Source organism: Sebastes fasciatus, chromosome 19, assembly GCF_043250625.1.
Source record: "Sebastes fasciatus isolate fSebFas1 chromosome 19, fSebFas1.pri, whole genome shotgun sequence".
Classification (NCBI taxonomy): domain Eukaryota; kingdom Metazoa; phylum Chordata; class Actinopteri; order Perciformes; family Sebastidae; genus Sebastes; species Sebastes fasciatus.
In genome coordinates, this window is record NC_133813.1 from 7,688,475 (window position 1) to 7,708,011 (window position 19,537).

Here is a 19,537-nt window from a genome sequence, read left to right on the forward strand (position 1 = left end):
TTATCGCTGTAAGGGAAGAATTGCTGTAATGGAAGTATTTAGAGTTTGTCTTCATTATTCTCAGCTGGAATCCAAAGGTGGATGTTCTTTTTACTTTTCTTCGTGCCGTTTACAGCAAAGTAGAGTATGATTAAACAGTTTGAAATACATCTTTATGCACAGCAGGAGACTGTGAAGCAGACTGTTACTGTGGGTAACAAAGGAAATGTTCTTGTTCTTAAGTGATGTTCCTTTTTTCAGGTGTAATTTGCTGCTACCGAGGCATTTCCAGGTGTTTCATTTTCGCAGGGGAAGAGAATGGATGTTTATTGATCAGGAAGTGAAGGAGCAGGAAAAGAGGCAAGGGGATTGTTCTCATCCCAGCTTGTCACATACTGCCGCTTTGTCACGCCCCTTGGTGCCACCACTTAGTTAGGTTTAGGATAAAACGACATGGTTGGGCTTAAAGTTACTACGTTTGTAAAGTGAAAATGAAACTGAACGTTGTGAACACGGGACACAAACATACAGCTGATTGTAACGTGAAAGTCTCCTGGATGAAAGCCTTGTGTTTGTTGTACCCATCCACCTCCCCTCCTGCCTGCCGTTAATGTTTCTTTTTCGCTCTTTAAACTGTCACTCCCGGCGCACTTTCTCTGAGCATTTACTAATACCGTGGATAGGTTTACATTTTAGTTAATGGAAAGCCCGGTGCATCTCATCCAGGCACTAAAGGATGCCTTGTGCAGCGGTATCAAACGCCGACGGCCGTGACGTTGCCTCGGTATTTGACGCCCTGGGAATGAGAACGGGCCGGGGTAGCAGAAGCCTGAGGATGTGTTCAGACATCACAAGGCTGTTCAGGGAATCAGAGAGGAGGGAAAAACACTAGACATCCCTCTTTTGTCTCGTATTTTTCCTCTTCCATGTTGTTTCTCTTTCACTTTCTGTCTCGCTTTTGTGAAGAGGCATCCTTAAGTCTGACTCCCTGAATGGTTATTTGTGTGGTGGAGACAACGTAGTTGAATGTATCTATTGATTTATTTTCTTGTTCATTCATTTGTTTGTTCTGTTGCTTGGATGTTTGTTCTCTTCGTTGGCTGGTCAAGTTGTTGCCTTGTTGGTTTACTTATCTGGTCATTTGTTTGCATTTTGGTTCTAGTTATATAGTGAAAGGATGATAGAATAGATGAATGGATGCTAAATGAACAGTGTGAATTGGAAAATGCTGGATGGATGGATGGATGGATGGATGGATGGATGGATGGATGGATGGATGGATGGATGGATGGATGGATGGCTCAGGCCTCAGATCTGTTTCCTGTTCAATGGTCTCTTAGTTGCATGTGAACTATGAACATTTAGATCAGTCAATATGTGTTATCAGATCAAACTGTTCCTGTCAGTGTTCACATGGACGTCAATATTAAATAGCAGCTTTCAGGAAACAAGTCTTTCTGACAGTTTTTAACAGTTGGCCCGGGTTGCCCCAGGCAACCATATTTGAAATCGAGGGTTTCAAAACATTCTCTAAAATAATCATTGACATCACTCACAGTTCAGTCTCGGCTGACTGAATTTACTCTGGCTCTAACTTGTCTTTCAAACCTCGACTTGCAGCTTGATTACAATCCAAGTTTGTTTTACGTTTGCTCAGAAGTTCTGCTGTTAAAGATAAAACCAGAACGATTGACGAGAAACACCGTGGGCCCTATTTAAACGATCCATAGCGCATGGTCTAAAGTGCATGACGCAAGTGCATTTAGGGCATGTCCAACTCCACTTTTGATAGTTAAGTGGCGCATAATCTTGGCGCAAAATAAGGTGCAAGGGGCAAAGGGGTTGTGTTTAGTCTCTTAATTAATCATAGGTGTGTTTTGGGCATAACAGGAATTAAAACAATAAGAGTGTCATCTCCCATTCACTTTAAAAGCCAGGTGCGCCTGCATAGGTACATTTGCTACTTGCGCTGGGCATGAAAATTACAACTGCAGGGTGTAAGATAGGGCCCCAAATGTCAAAAGCAAAGCGTGGTGTCAAATGACGAGCACCAGATTATTTTCTGGTCTAAACTGTCATGTATAATATCATGTTAGAAACCAGAACTCTTTCTTTCTTACCCAGGTGCGAGCCTTCCGAAGCCCCAGGTGAAGACGGCCTCTCTGGGTCAGGCCGGTAAAGCTCGCTCCCCACTGCTGCCCGTCTCAGTCCCGACAGCGCCGGACTTACCGGAGGAAGGAGGAACAAAACCTGCAGAGGATTCAGCCGCCAACGTAAGTCTGCACGGAGGGAATGTTGAAGGAAGTGCTGTTGATTTAGTTTTACACCACAGGTACATCGCTGGGACCAAGAGTGTCCATGTCAAACTCTTTTGGATTTGGTCTTACATGTCTTAAAGCTACGGTTGGTAATCTTCTTCAAAAATGTGTTGTTATATTTGTTGAAATAATGCTTAATAATCCTTTTACATAACTTGATAAGTCATCTAATTAGTAAAGTAATATTATTCTTAGGATCGCAGTTTCAGATTGACTGAAACATGGAACAGAAACATCTGTTATAACTAATTGGTTTCATCAGTTGTCTTTGAGCTTGTGTTGTATTAACTGCAGACCAGATGCGCTCAAGGTTTTTTCTGCAACTCGTATGAATGTGTTGCTCCAGAGAAACAATTGTATAATATATCTGGAGCTTTCTCAGTATAGTGCAGCGTGTCCCAAACTTCACACGAAAGAAAAAAGGGGGTCATTGCCGTATATTTTTAGAATTGTTCAAGAGGCAGGAGAGCTGGCATTTTTTTATCAGTTTCTCCAGTTTCTGCTTCCAGTACTATACTGTATCACAGCACATCTTGTTTACTGGGTGAATTATACAGAATGAATCCACAAACATGACTTTTATTTTACATTTCAGACTGAGGATTACTACAAACCTGACCATTTAACATACTAATTCACAGGCTGACAGCAGTAGTAATATCTGTAGTAAAAGAATAAACATTCACTGTTATAATACTAGTACTGTAGTATAGTACTAGCAGCCGCTGGAGCAGTCATAGTTCAGTGAGCTAACTCATGTTGAATGGATGTAGATGTACGGTGTTGATATTTTCTGTCTATGCTCTGACCTCGTCTCTTCCCAAGAGGAAACACCGAGCTCAACACAGCAGGGAGTAGCGGGTGATGATAATAACTTTGCCCCTAGGGGAATGTTGACTCACAGTCTGCAGGTGGATGCTGGTGGAAGTGGGGCTTTTGATATGCTGTATGAACAGCAACAGCAAACGCAGCAGCAGCAGCAAGTAACAGCAAAGCTTTCAGATGAGCGGTGCGGCAGCAAGAAAGTGAGCAGAGCGCTGACGGCTTAAGCACGCCGCCATATGACATGGATGTGTTGGAAGTTATTAATAATTTACGCTCTGCTTTGACACTCTCTGTATATCACTGTGATATTTTCTAATTAGCTTATCAGAATTTAGTTTGGTCGATCTGTGCATCACTACCGCCCACATAGTTGTTGTATGTGGATTGAAAATGCAGTTGCGGTTACACTTGTGTTCAGTGTAGTTACCATGCATCCCTGTCTGGCTGATCGGATCAGGTCCTCAATGCATTTTGCGTGCATTTACACGTGTACTTTCATGTGGTCAAGCACTATCCGATTGCAATCCGATCACCCCAGAATGCATTTTAATACAAAGTTTAAAGGGGATATAAGTAATTGAGACATTAAATGACATCAAACATATCTTTGATATTTCTGTACTGAAATCTTCAGTATATCAAACTGGCCAGTTTATCGTTCTCTACTCTAAACTGAAACGAAGGACACAGCTGGAGGAGTTGGACTCTGTAGTTTACAGCTCTGTGCCGTGGAGCAGCGGGGCCCAGAAGCTGTCCGGGGCACAAAAATCACCTTACATCATGTAAACAAACCACGTAGGCTACCTGTCAGCTGTGAGCTCAAAATCAGGCTGAGACGTAACCACTTACCCTCCTTCGTTTGTTCTTTTTGAACAGAAAACACACGTATAGCATTGGGATATTTATGGCATACAATAACAGTAGGAAACTTTCAGCTCCCTGGCGATCTCCCTCCAGCCTGCTGCCACTCAATGGATGGTTTTAAATCCTCATTTCCATTGAGGCGATCTCAAGGCGAGCAACAGGAATAAATAGAAACAGCTGGGTATCTAACAAACGTTAATCTTAAAATGGGCGTGCCACGTCCCACGGCCAGGACATTCCAATAAAAAAGGACACGGTTCTTAAGCAGCGTTGTTAATGACTTTGCAGGCCTGTAGGATAAACTTCTAATGCGTGAGTACTAGTTTCTTTTTGTTAATATGGAGTGGGATCAGGGATTTAAATCCATAGCACTGTAATTGTTACGTCTCATATATTGGAAAATGTGCACCTACTGAGTCCGCTGAGTCCAGGGCAGGCTGTTAAATTAGCGTTGATTCATTTGGCGCTGCGGCTGCTGTCCGTGGTGCTGATCTAAGGCTGGTTTGCAGTATGGGAGTTGCATGGTGAGCCTCTCCACGGTGGCATAGCAATTGTCTGCTTTGCAATTGTCTGGAAAGGTTGTGTGTGTGTGTACGTGCGTGCGTGTGTGTGTGCGCACGAGTGCGCACTTGTGTTTGGGGCGAGGGCCCAAAAAACTAAAATTTGCACTGGGGCCAATCACAATTATGTTACGCTGCTGGCTCTGTAGTGTAGCAGGTGTCCGATGTAGTAACAGGAGTCAGAGTAAAACTGTCCGTAAATATATCCAGTAAAGAGTAAAGACGCAAAACAGATTCAGAAAATACACAAAAATAAGAGAAAAATAGAGAAAAGCAGCAAGACGGAGGAAAGAAGGTACACACACACAAACCCACCTCCACCCCCGCACACCTGCTCAGCTTTATCACTACACCTGTTTCCTTCCCTTCAGTGTGCTGGTGGCCTTTCAGCTGTAGAATAAAACAGTTCAACAGACTGAGGAGAGGACGAGAGGGGAAAGAAAAGGAGGGGGGGGGGTAACGGTAAAAAGAGAAGGAGGAAAAGATAAGAGGAGAAGAGCCGTTAAGGACAATGAAGGAGGAGGAGAGGGAAAGGAATGGGAGTGATGAGAGGATGGGTAAAGAAGAAAGGAGGAAGATTAGAAGGAGGAGAGAGGAGGTAGAAGAGGAGGAAGCGATAAATGGAAGGATATAGGGCAGAAGAGGAAAGGTTAAGAAGAAGAGCAGCAGGCAAAAGGGGAGGAAGAAGGATGAAAGGAGATAAAGAGAGGAGGAGAAATGGAAATGGGGACATGAAGGAGGGATATAGGCAACACGTTCTCATCCCAACGGCACTTCCAGAGTTATTTTAACCCGTATCACCATCTTTTCCTAAAGCTAACTAAGTAGGTTTTGTCACGTAACTTCAGTACTTAAGTTACGGCAATTATGATTTTATTTTAACCGAAACAGCAATCTTTTCCTAAACCTAACTAAGTAGTTTTTTTTTTTTTTTTAAAAAGACTTCTGTCACGTTTTGCTGGACATTCGTAGGACAACGCACAAAAAATACATTGTTGAAAGTCGTGCTGAGCGTCACGAGAATAAAGGGAAATTTGTGTTTGATTCATGTACATTCATGTACATATTTCATGAACTGCCGTGAGACTGTATTGAAACGTAACACACGGGAGACAATCAGCGGTCTCCTGAATGAAAGCTCTGTGTTTGTTGCACCTCTCCACCACAATCAGTGTGTCTTTTTGCTCTTTAAACTACGTCACCACAGTCACTCCCGGCGAATTTACATTTGTCGTAATTGAAAGCCCGGTGCGTCTCATAAATAAAGGGTGCCCTGTGCAGCGTTGTCACACGCCGACGGCCGTGACAAAACCTCGGTATTTGACGCCCTGGGAATGAGAACGGGCTGATATAGGAGGAGGAGAAACAAATATGAGGTAGGAGAAAGGGAAACATTGGAGGGGAAGGGGGTGAGGAAAACATAGGAAAGGGTGAGGAAGGAGAGGTGCAGACAGGAAAATGAGAAAAAAGAAGATTGAGGGGAGAGAAGCAAAGGGGATGGGAGAGGAGAGGAAGGAGGGGGAGCCAGAGGATGACAAGCAGAGAGATAAACGGCAGAAGATGATGTAGAGGGACTCCGGACGTTGGGACTTGTTAAATATTCATATGTGACTCAATGACAGTAGGACAGGAGGAGGCGTCGCCACGGCAACGAGAAGAGAGGAGAGGAGAGAGGAGTAAATGAGAAGAGAAGAGGTGGGAAAAGGAGAAAAAACAAGGAAAGTAGAGAAGAGCAGAAGTATGGGAGGAAAAGAGAAAACAGAGGAGGAGGAGAGAAAAGAAGAGGAGGGGAAAGTAAAGAAAAGGAGACAAAACAAGGAGAAGATAAGCGAGGAAGATGGAGAGGAAGGATATAAGGAGCAGGAGTTGTCGCCCTAGCAACAGGAGGAGAGGGAGGGACGCTTCAGGTGGAAGAAGGATGGAGGGAACGAGCAGGAAAGAGATGAGACAAGAAGAGAAGAGGAGGATGTGGAAGGGAGGAGCACAGGAGGAGAGGGGTAGCCTTGACAACTGGATGAGAGGGTTGCCTCAAGAAGGAGAGACGAGGAGGAGGAGAGAGAAAAGACATAGATGGGAGAGGAGAGGAAAGAAAGGGGGACAGGAGAGAGATACAGAAGATGAGAGACGGTGAGACAAAGAAAGACGGGAGAGGAGCAATAAAACTGATGAGGAGGAGTGGAGTAAATGAGATGGTAGTGGGAGGAGGGGGGGTTAAAGGTCAACTGGTCTTTCTCTTCATCTGTTCTATCTCTGTAATTGATCTAGTCTTTTCCCATCAGCCCCCAGGCCTATCTATCACCCCCCCCCCCACACACACACACACACACACACACACACACACACACACACACACACAGCTACAGTAGTTAATAGACTGTGACACAGTGAGTGAATAATGTAAGTACAACACAATGGTGCTTTTATTATGTTGTTACATCGGTGACATATTTTAAAGAAGGACACTAAGAGAGGGTGATATGGATGTCCTGTCTGTGGCACTCGAGCCAATTGGTTGGTTTAAAAACAGCTCATAAATATATTGTTTTTAAAATGCCTCGGTAATTTCCTAAAACAGCTGTCACTGTAGTTTTTAACAAAAGTTACTCAAATGGGAGAAAATAGTAGGGCTGGGACGATTCACCCATCTCCCGATTCGATACTATCACGATACTTGGGTGCCGATTCCACATGTATTGCGATTTCTTGTTAACTTTTTTAGCACTAGACCATGGGGAAACCTCCTCCCTATGCGGCGACTTTGACGCTCTTTATACTACGTCACATGACTTCCTTAGAGGCAGCCCTGCACGGCATGGCTCACGATTAGGTATACGAAGGAACACACGATATATCAAGCTTTGGATACACATACTTGTTAGTAGCATATATGCATTGTTGGTTTTGGTGTTTTCGTGGGATTTGACGACGGTAAGAAAGTTATAGAATATCACAAGACTTACATTTCAACACTGCTAACTTATTCCTGCACTCTGGAAAGTTCTGAACCAAACTTCAGGTTTAAAGCACCAGTTTTATGCTCTGTATTTGTTGTGATATATAAGAAGGGAGGATGAAGTGCCCTCTAAACTCTCACCTTTCTATATCTCCACTGTGTGTGCGTGCGTGTGTGTTTACTGCTGGCCTCAGTGTGATCTGAACAGCAGGTCAGAGATTCACATAATTATAAAATGCATCAGCTGACCTTTAAGCCCAAACACCAGCGGCGGCCTCTGACTCTTCATTCTCTCACTCAGAGTTTTACTTTGTCTGAAAGCAGAGTTTCTGACAGTGGGGGGGGGGGTCACTGAACACATTAGTTATTATTGTTATTAGTTATTATATTTAGTGTTAGTCGTAGTAGTCGTATTAGTTAGTAGCTCAGTCTCATTCGTTACAATAAGGGCAATGGATTCAACACATTGGCTAATAATGTCTGTCCGTCCTTCCCTCCATCCTGCCATTCACAACCTGTCCACCAGATGCTCTCAGACTTTACCACCTTAACCTGTCACCTGATCTTCACCTGCCAACACACCTGCCTCTCATTTTCCCCAATCAGCTAACCAGTACATATACCAGCCCCTTTTTCCCCCAGTCATTCTTTGCTTTTCTGTTTGTTAATGTTGCCGTTGCGTTCAAGCCAATCCTTTATCAAGTATTGTTTTTATTTTTGTGCAAGAAAAAAGAATAAATTAACAACATAATTATCATGTATTTATACTTTTAAATAACAAAATACTGTTTCTAGAGCAACAGCAATGTTTAATACTAAAATTCAAAGGTCTCTCTCTATAAGCAGCCAAGCCACGCTTATATCACGGTCCACGCTTTGCATTTCTTTCTTCATGTGGGTTAAGATTTAAAAGGTTACATCAGCTTTCTGTTTCTTCAAAGATGTAAATTCCTTTAAGTGTAATGTAATTCCCAGTTTGGTTGGTATATTTGCGGTATGTCAGATCACAAATGATGTGGCACCATTATTTCAGAGGTGAACCAAACTTTGAAATAATAGTAAACATGGGGGAAAAAAAGCTTATTTTTATTTAGACATTCTTTATTGCTCAGATCCAGGTTGCTCCGCAGTTCACTCACAACTCAAAACAACAGAATGGCTGTTACTGCTAACTGAGAATTAATCACATTACATCTACTAATTAACCTACATTATGGGGCAGACTACTCCTGCCAAAACACATGTAGGCCTCTACCTCATTTTCATTCCTATTTGGAGCCAATAAACTAATCCGTATTTTTAAATTTACATTAAGGCCATGTCTCTGCCCAACTTTCTGCCTGATCTCAGTGTGTCTCAGTAATAGTTTATCATTTTGGAGTTTCAGTGATTCATTTTTAAAAAAGCATTTGAACTAGGGCTATCAAAATGAACACGATAATAATTAACACAAATCCGTTTTAACGCCATTAATTTCTTTAACGCATTAACGCAATTTTTAGGTTGTAGTGGGCTCAGTTTTAAAGCTAGACTGAAGATACTGGCATCATATGAAACTAGAAAACATAAGGAATCCATTGGTACCAACCATGTCATACTAACTTGTCGCCTAAGAGCTTAAATAGCTAATTGCCTGGTATGACCATTTTCAAAGGGGTCCCTTGACCTCTGACCTCAAGATATGTGAATGAAAATGGGTTCTATGGGTACCCACGAGTCTCCCCTTTACAGACATGCCCACTTTATGATAATCACATGCAGTTTGGGGCAAGTCATAGTCAAGTCAGTTGCCTGTTGGGCTTGAGTTTGCCTTGTAATGATTGAGCATATTTGTTATGCTAAATGCAGTACCTGTGAGGGTTTCTGAACAATATTGGTCATAGTTTTGTCTTGTTATTTGATTTCCAATAATAAATATATACATAGAAAAAGCATAAAGAAAGCACATTTGCCCACTCCCATGTTGATAAGAGTATTAAATACTTGACAAATCTCCATTTAAGGTACATTTAAAACAGATAAAAAATGTGTGATTAATTTGCAATTAACTATGGACAATCATGCGATTGAATATTCGATTCGATTGACAGCCCTAATCTGAACTTGTAAACACAGTTGTTGTGATGTTTTTTCTGTGTCGGTGTGAAACAAAGTTTCCAAGTGCTCCTTTCGCTTTGCTGTGTAGGGATGAATCTCTGATGGATTATAGAGGAGCATGAATCCAGGTCAGCAGGCCGACAGAGATAACAGGATATCAGAGAGAAACCGAGAGCATCGACGGGCGTTTTATCCCATTGATGAAGCGTTTACCGACTCAGTTAAACTCTGTTGTTACGGGTCAACAAATGGGATCAGGAGGTCATTGGGTTTTTCGTACACTGTTATGATTTTTACAGAGGCCTTTTTGTCCGTGGAAGATGGAAAACACCTGGCGGTGTGGGGCTTCTAGATGAGCTTTTATGGCCTCATTCAGAGTGAAAGAGGAAGGTCAAACGGTCGCACTCTGTGTGTATTACACAGATAAAGGACAGCCGTACAGGTGCTGTTAGTGGTTTTTCTTCCGATATTGTGAATCAGTGAGTCAGAGATTTGTCAACTGTTGAAAAGCCACACTTGAGAATTTCAGTCAGTTTCAGTCTCAGCTTTCCACTCATACCCAATTTATGCAATTCCATTTTTAGAATATGTGAAAATAACACATTTATACTGCATGCAAACAACTGCATGTGATTATCATAAAATGGACATGTCTGTAAAGGGGAGACTCGTGGGAACCCATAGAACCCATTTTCATTCACAGGTCAAGGGACATCTTTGAAAAAAACCATGCCAGTATTTCATCGCCAAAATTTTGCGTAACTTTGGAGAATCATGAATCATTCAATGTGTGATATATTTAGCAAGCTTTCAATGGATTATCAATGGAATATGTTTTGACTGTGAAATTATCACCTTACCGTCTGTTAGTTGTTAACTGGTAAACTGGCTGCTGCTGGTGGATTCAGGGCGTTTGTTAACTGTTCCAGCGTCCTGATTGGGCCCCACTCATGTTTTAAATGGGGGCGATAAAAAAAAATCTATAAATGGCCGAGGTTAAGTTGTCCCGAGGCAGAAAGCGGTCGAAAGCTGATCCGACATGACGCTGTCTGGTCAGGTTAAAAGCTTTAACTGGACCAGACTGATTTTCAAATCTGGATCAGGATATTCAGACCTCTCTGGAGGCAGACTTACAGTACATATGCCTAATTTCAAAATAAAAGGATGCAGAGAGAAGCTGAACATCTGAGACAAAAGTCTGAATTAAAAAAAATAAATGATTAGTTTTATTATCATTTAAACTTTTGATTATATAGACTGATTTACTGTTTAGCCGAAAAATGTCTGACACTGTTTCTTGGAATCCAAGACCTGGTCTTAAGTGTTCTGTTTTGTCCAACAGTCCAAAATCAAAAGATATTCAGTTTACAATGTAAATATAAAAGAAAGAAAAGTAGCACATATTCACATTAGAGAAATCGGAACCAGAGAATATTTGATTAACTTACTGGAACAATTCAATTCTCAAATTGTTAGCTATACATTCTTTGTGGGTCAACTAATCAATTCCAATTAACTTTTCCAAATCTGTTTAACAAAATACAATATTGCATCTACTCTTTCAATGTACTTCTTTGAAATAGAGTAGGTCAGAAACGATTAGTCAATCAATCAATTAGTCAAATAATAGAAAAAAGAAATCAGCAACTATTTGGATGATTCATTAATCTTTTTAGTTGCTTTTTAAGCCAAAATGAGAAATATTTCGTAGTTCCAGCTTCTAAAATGTAAGGATTTTCTGCTTATCTTCGTCTAATGTTATAGTAGCCTACTGATAATTTTAGCTTCTAGTTGTGGTCGGACAAAACAAGCAATTTGACTACGTCATCTTTGGCAAATTGTGATTTTATAGATCAATCAATTAATCAATGATGAAAATAATCCTTAGAATTGAAAGCTATAGAGCTATGGCTGAAAGTGTTTGGGGAAATACAAAAGCATTGTACAAGTTATTCAACGATGATGCTGTGCGTCAGGGTGCAGCATCGCCCTGTCGGGGATTCTTTCACAACAATGAGGGGACTTTTTTCACGGGAATTCTGCAGGGATATTTATGCAGGATCAGTGCAGTATAATGAAGAACTCGCCTACCGACTGTACACGGTGCTAATTCAGTACAAGTACATGGAGAAGCTTTTATGCATTGACACAAACCTTTCAATTCAAATATTTCCGCTGAGCCTTTTATTGGTTTTCCACAGCGTGCTGAGGAGAATATTGAATTATTTTTTTTCCAACTGCAAAGACAAACTCTGCATGAAGGCCACGCTCAATATAACACACTGAGAGAGTGCGTGCGTGTGTATGTGGGCGATGTGCTCTTGACTGTCACACACACACACAGATACACAGAGATGGAGGCACTTAAGCCGACCCACTCAGAGGTGACAGTGTGTGTAGCCAGACTGAACATGCCATTACACAGTGATCACAGAGTCTGTGCAGGATCAAAGTACAGCCGTCCGCACTGTCGGTGTATCGTGTCCTTTGAAACGCATTCAGATCAGTGACGGCAACAACTCCCAACTTGTTTGATGTGGTCGACTCGGAGGCAAACTGTTATCTAACCTGATGTCACACAGTTTGTGAACATGGATATTATCACTGGTTTTATACATTAACTATGCAGCCTGTGAACTTTGCTTTTCGGATCATTTTCCAACTTTTGATTTTGATTTCCTTCCTTCAGGTATTCATTGGTTTCAATGGAAACTTGTTGCTAATCCATCACAATCACAATCACAAGTCAACTTTCATTTCATTCAGTGCAGATTGAAAGGAATGCACTGCACCAGTGGTAATTTTGGCTGCTATTTTAGATTTAATCTCAGTATTAGTCTTAAAACAAAAATGCTTATTAGCTTTAGTGACATATTAGTCATTTTTATCCTTCATAATTTTAGTTTAGTTTTAGTCGACGACAGCTAAAAAGTTTTAGTCCAGCTTTAGTCACCAAAAGTCATTTGATTTTAGTCAAAAAGTTTTCTCTCTTAATTTTTGTTTTTTTATTTAATCTTAGTCCTGTTTAGTCATCAGATTATATTGAACATTTCTGTCATTTTAGCCAAACTTCAATCCACCACCCAACATGTAAAAATATGTTACTCAACCACCCGAACCCGACCCGACATAAACTACATTTTAGTGTCGTCTTTTTTCATCGACATTGCATGTTTGATATGACGTCAGTGCCGTCTCGTCACCGTCTTGTAATCGTCTCGTCTTAGTCATGGAAAGAAAGGTCGTTGACAAACATATGTTGTTGCATTTTAGTCATAGTTTTCAAATCTCCCTTTACGGTATGAGTTTAAGGTTTGAAAATGAGTGATTCATTTGCGTTAAATCGCAATTAACTATGCACAATCATGCGATTAAATATTTTAATCTATTAACCGCCCTAAAATCTAGTAATTGAAATGCTGTTGAAACAATGCGTAACCTAGACATCTAATGAATTTGTTTTCAACAAAATGTAGCCTGGGTTTCAAAGAGGGGGGGGGATATTGTTCAAAGTCATATTCTGTTCAGCTTTCAGTAGTTTAGTAGTTGCTGTATAAATTTAGTTTCACGCCTATGATTCTGTTCTGACTTTGACCTAACACACAGCAGCCTCACTGTTGTCGTGCTGTCAGCGCTCGAATGAAGATTGTTAAGCTAAAAGCTTTCCACTGGCAAATGACGGAAAGGCTGTTATTGTGAAGCGGCGAGAGGAAACCGAGGTTATCCACCAAGTCCTTGATTTATAAAGAGTTACCACACAGATATTCAGGCTGGTTTCTATAAAGCTCACAGGTGTGTAAACTGTACCTCTTACCGCAAAAGTCTGTCACTGACTGAGTGATGAAGTTACACGATTGGTCGGCCAAGTGTTGGAGCTTCCTCATTGGCCGTTACTCTTTCAAAATGAAAAGGCGGGAACAGTCCTTTGTTTACGTTTTGAAGGGGGCGTGTCAGAGGTTCCACTCACAAAATGAGCCCAGCCCGTCCAGCGCGACATGTTCAGCTCACGAAACTCGGACCAAGCTGTCTAAACTAGGCGGTCTAGATCTAAAATGAAATGAGATTCAGCAGCGGCATCGCCTATTTCAGAAGTAGATTTTGGTGGATTGTTTAGACGGAATAACAGAACGTTTACGAGCAGGCCGCCATGTTGTTTCCTGTTCGAAACGGCAAGCAGAAAAACAGGAACCAATCAGGTGCATTCAACCTGGTGGACATGTATGGATTTAACATTATAGACATGACCAATAACTATATCTGTGTAACAATTAAGCAACAAATTCGCAGACTGACCGTACACGGTCCAGACATATACTCAGTTTTGACCGAGTCTTGTTTTTTGTCTTTCAGGTTTACGAGCAGGACGACCTGTCGGAGCAGATGGCCAGTCTAGAAGGGCTGATGAAGCAGCTCAACGCCATTACCGGCTCCGCCTTCTAACCTCTAATACCGGCCCAGCCCAGCCCAGCCCAGCCCTCAGCCACGATCCAGTCTGGAACCCTTCTTCAAGCCTTGATGTCACCTGCTCTCCATAAGCCAACGGCGGCAACAGGTCAATCTGGGTTTGAAGACGCCTCTGTGGAATCAGACCTCCATCTGTGCTTGGTTGAGTTTGTTTGGTTTCTACTGGCCTCGGCTGGTGTCCACTGTTTGGGACCGGGATAGGATAGAAGGGAATCAAACAGAGGATAAACACTACAGCAGCACAGCATCAACTCCAAGAACAGGACAAAGGCTGGAGGGGCTTCTGTAGGAGTTCAAACTGAATCCCCTCTAGACTCTTCAACCTCAAACACAAAACTAGAAAAACCCAATGCCTAGCGCCTCGGCTTAATGACACAGGATGATGGGATTATCACAAAAAAAGAAGACAACGTTATAAGATCCCTCCTGTTTCTCTTCTTTGTGGTATTTATTAGCGTCCTCCTCCGCTGAGTTATCCACAACTCAGTTACTGTGACTGTACCTCACTTATTTTTCATGATCGCTGTCGGAAGTATTCCTTTTGTTTTTTTTGTTTGGTTATTCCAACTTTGCAGTTACAGGATGTGTGTATGTTTTTGAAAATGCCACCAGAACCTACAGTAAGAAATAGAAAACACGTCCTCAGCCACCAAAGTTTCACCAAAACGTTCGTTTTCTCACCTGGATCCGAGGTCGAGATCTGTTGTGGTGATCCTCTCCGGCATTTCCTGCCTATTTTTCCTCAATATCTCTCTTTTCTTTACCCTCTTCTCGAACAAAACAGTATGATTTCAGTGAAACAACCATAACCCATGAAGCCCTTCCACTTCTGGATTCGGTGGTTTAAAAAAAAAAAAGGAAGGGATTAAAAATGTGATTTTGGCTGGATAGAAACAAGTGTGAGAACCTACGAGACCGGTCTGAAAAAGCCTGGATTGGATCCAGCTGACTCTACTCTTACAGGACTGTATAGAAACCTCTATAGACTCCCACAGTCTTGTTGCTGCTCTTGACCAAGCCTTTACTCTCCTTAACCCAGACAAAACTCCCAATCTTTACCTACAATGACTCGTGCCAAATTTTCATCTTGGAAAACTTATTGTAACCGTCTTTGTTTTTAAGTCTGTCTCAGTCCCGACCATGGACTGGAAGTCAATGAAAAGCAGTAAGGTGATCTGTGTGGAACAAATGTTATAAGACATCTGGATTTGGATTGGTAGGACCCATCCCATCCTGGACAAATGAAGGTTGGATTGGAATGGTACGTGGTCCTTTTGAGAAATGTGTTTGAATTCAGTCTGAACACCTCGTTCACAATTTGTTCACCGTCAGTGACCCCCTGCTAGTTGGAGTTGTGAAGAATGAGAGAACAGTTAAGTGAGAACTGGCTTTAGCGACGTTGCCATGCCATAGTTTCTTCCAAAACCCCAACAGTCCAAAAAATGTCCCAACAGCCTGTTATCCTTAACAGAAGCATGTGGCTAATTATTATGCAAAATGACATCATCGGATCTTCCCGGTCACAATATTTTTTTTCCAACCATGGTGAAGGCTTGACCCGCCCTACTCTACCTCTGGTTGGCTTACGCTGATTTTCTTTTTTGACAAATATGTTTATTGAAATATTTCACATAACAATAAAAAAAGACACACATTGCACATAAAAGGTGCACAAAAAGGCAAACCTAAACAGACTTTGAACATAATGTAAATAAGGCACATTCTGTTGTCATACTTGCTGACAAGGTACTAAGATTGGTGAAAAAAAATGAATGATATTATTTTATATCTAAAAATAACAGTGGATCACTACAAGGTCCAGAAATTCCGCGAATGAGTCTCACATCTTATATCTTATTTAGTATATATGTAAGTTTCTCCATAACTAGACAATGCAACAATCCATCAACCCAACTTTGTTTGCTTGATCTATTCATGGATTGTCATGGATCACAGAGCAATTTTATGCTTAGCTTCAAGTAAACAGAATATAACCATCTGCTTATTTGTATTATTAAACTTACAGTTTACTGGGAAACATCCGAATTTACACAATGTAGGGCACAGAGGAAACTCCTCTTTTGTGATAACGGATGAAGTCATTATTATCTCCTTCCAATACTCCTGTATGGTTGGGCATTCCCAAAGGCAATGCACCCTGATATTCCTACCCTAAACACAACTAATCTCACTCCTCATGCCTAAACCGAGTAGAGAAAGAGTGGCGGGTTGTACCTTCGCCAGTTGGAAAAAATATTGGGACGGTCCGATGATGTCATTCTGCATAATATTGAGCCATCTGCTTCTGTTTGTTACACAGAGAGTGTACTTTAAGAGCAATGAGCCGTCGGAACAATGGGCAGTCCTCTTTGGGACACCTGTTCATGTGCTCATAAAAAGATAGTAACATTTTGGAGGGCATCGTCACTGAAGCAAGATTATAGAAAAACATGATTTGGAGCACCGACAAAACACAACATCATCTCAATCGTGAGAAAGAGATAATTAAGTTGTCTGTATTTTATCTAAATAAATGATGAAACTGTTGTCTCTGGATCAAGATCTCAGTGATAAGAACAGAAAAAAAGATCTTGTTTTCTTGAGAAAACACATAAATAGTTTAGATGAATAGACATTCGGCATCACTGTGATGAAAGAATCAGTTGTGAAGGAGGTGTTTCAGAAACAGGATCAAGAATCAAGTTATTATTAGTGGAATTATTGTTATTATTATGATTACTGAGATTAGAGACGTTAAAGGGCAGCCGATGATGATGATGATAATGAGTGACCTCTACCATTGTTTATTTTTTCACTTTGTGCAGTTTTCAGTATGCGTTTGACTGAAGGTGAGCATATTGGTGAAGTATTCGGGCCTGCATTTGATGAATCCATATTTATTTTTCATGAGATAAACACACATGTACCTCTGTCGACCTGGATCGCCCACATGGGGGGAAAATTGCAAAACCGCCAGCTTCACTTTGAGTTTACTTCAGGGCGTTCCGTTTTTATACAAAAATAATACGAAAAAAAACAAAAACATACACGCAAATAATGCATATTCCACAAAGTATATTTTTACATTCGCTGTCCTGTCAGAACTGTGTTTTTTCAAATCAGGTTTTACCAAACATATTTCCACAAAGAGCTACTTTTAAGGTCATGAAAACTGATAGCCTACAGCCTTTGAACGCATCACAAAAAAGTTTCATTTTTATTTAAATTGTTAACGGGTATGGAGAGAATCTTTTGTGCCATTTTTAGTTTTTACTTTCTTTAAGAAGTGGCCTGAGGGAAATATAACCTCGGTAACATGAGGTCAGTCAGGACGATAGAGCAGAGAGCCGTTCAGTTCTTTAAAGCAAATAGATTTGTATTGACAAAAAAGCAAAAAGTAAGTTGGAGAATTAGTGCGAGAATGAACGGGTTGGGATATTTTTTTGGGAGTGCGCAGAAAGGCAGGAGCTTAAAATGACAAATGATTCATTAATCAGCTGAGGGGAGAAAAACAGGCCATCAGTATGCTCCATATTTGACTGTGTCACCCCAGTCACCATATTGTAATTTCCAGACCTTTATCTCTCTGTGATGAAAGCAAAAAGCCTGAGGGACACAGAGAGAGCGGAGGCAGAGAAGGTGAATTGATATTCAGAGGTGGTTTGTATGTGCAAGCTAGGGCACGGAGGAATGAGGCCGGGAATTCATTATAACGCCGTTTCAAATATTATGATTCAAGCTCACGCTCGCCGGGCTGTTACGGCTGCGGGGGGAAAAGTCCCGCGGATGGAGGGGATGGAAAGGTAACGTCTCTGCAGAACGAGCGCGGGGATGAAAGGTGAACAAACGCAGGCAAGCGGGCGGCGCGGGGATCAAACTCATCAGCGCATTCTGGGAGATGCATCCAGTCTGAGCCGAGTGCTTTAATACTTCTCCAAGTCGCGCTTCTTTTCCCTTCCTTTCAGAAAAGCAGAGCAGAGCGGCAGACAGATGAGATGATCCGACGCTGCCGGGCGAGACTGAAATTTGATTTACAGAAAGAAAATCTGATTTGAGCAGTAAATTTCTAAATTAAATGGCCTGTTGACACGAGAGATTTGTTCTTTTCGGCGTCAAAAGGGGGAAAGTACGATGAACATAAATGGTCACACTGGTACACAAATATTTTTTTAAGTACTACTGATCCTTTTCTAAATCATCCATCAGTTCTTAGATTGATTCCTTCCTTCCAGGCAGCCCTTTTTATTTAATTTATATGAAAATAAACGTGTAGAGACTTCAAACTTAGCCTGGCTCAGCTTTGTAGTTGGTCAGAATGAGGCCGAAAATGTTGAGGATCGTGGATGAGATAAACTGTCGACTAACAAACAAACAAACTGGTTTTATTTATTTTTTTATTTTACTTTTCATACCAAAATGTGTTCTTAGTTGTTTTTTTATCATGACTCATTTGCCCTCATGAGTTTTTGTTGCCGTCGAGATAAATAAAATATCCTACGTGCCTTTACTTTTTTCCGAACAGCCTGGTCTCCTAAAAAATGACGTTCCCATGCAACTAAACTGCTGTCAACTAAACTGTCAATTACGTTTCGAGGGAAACATATTTTCTCCCGGATTACGTTTGTTTTTGACGTAAATAGGTTTCTTATCATAGTCCGCAGAAGACGCGCTAGGGAGGAGGTCAGGATGGATGGGCCGATGGGTCAAACAAACACAGGAAGTTCCCCACTGTTAGTGTCCTGTCTGAAACCAAAAGTCAACATTACATAACGTGACAAACATACTTATTACATAGGAAAAGATCACGGTTTGGGTTAAAATAACACCAGAAGTGCCATACGGAAGTTACGGCGTTTATACGGCGTTTATACGGCGTTTATACGGCGTTTATACGGCGTTTATACAGCTACATGGCGTTCGCCACTCTTTATTATTCCTGGTTCACAATTATGTAGTTTACACACGAATTGATTTTGTGCTGACCACGATCCCGAATTTTTTTTTAAATTTGCGTCTATGTACACGATTCAATTCATTAAGTTTCATGATTATTTCACGAAGTGCTGTGCAACTGGGCTGAACCTAACCCAGTATTTTTGTAGCGTTTTAGTTTTGTTTTCTTTCAGTTTACAACATTAATTACATGTTTAAAACTGCGACCGTAATCCGTGAGAAAATACACTTCCCTCGAGAAGTAATTGAGATGCAGTCTAGTTGTTTGGGAACATAGCTTAGGAGACAGGGTTGCACCGAAGTGTTATTTTTCTTTCTCTGTATCTAGTCACTTTATTTGAAGTCTTAGTGAAATGTTAAAATGTGCTCTGTGTTATGTTAATTAGTTCCTCCTGCACAGCCGACACCCAGGGAACAGATGAGACATTCTGCTCTGCTGAGGGCTTGTCCCGAAAGCACGGTGTCCCTTTTTTAAACAGAGACAACTAAGAGAAAAACTGGTTCTTTTACTTCAGTGGCACAGA

At 41.2% G+C, this 19,537-nt stretch overlaps 2 protein-coding genes across 5 annotated transcripts in view; one reads left to right on the plus strand and one right to left on the minus strand.

Annotated features, from left to right (window-relative positions):
* dcc (DCC netrin 1 receptor) overlaps positions 1-19,055 on the plus strand; it is a 330,153-nt gene extending 311,098 nt beyond the window's left edge. For all 4 annotated transcript variants that reach the window (XM_074617402.1, XM_074617403.1, XM_074617404.1 and 1 more), the window contains exons 28-29: positions 2,104-2,252; positions 13,947-19,055. In XM_074617402.1, coding sequence (XP_074473503.1) covers positions 2,104-2,252; positions 13,947-14,036 — 239 coding nt within the window. In that variant the 3' untranslated portion in view covers positions 14,037-19,055. The remainder of the gene's footprint in view (positions 1-2,103; positions 2,253-13,946) is intronic.
* spina (spindlin a) overlaps positions 1-19,537 on the minus strand; it is a 391,527-nt gene that overhangs the window by 258,421 nt on the left and 113,569 nt on the right. The window lies entirely within an intron of this gene.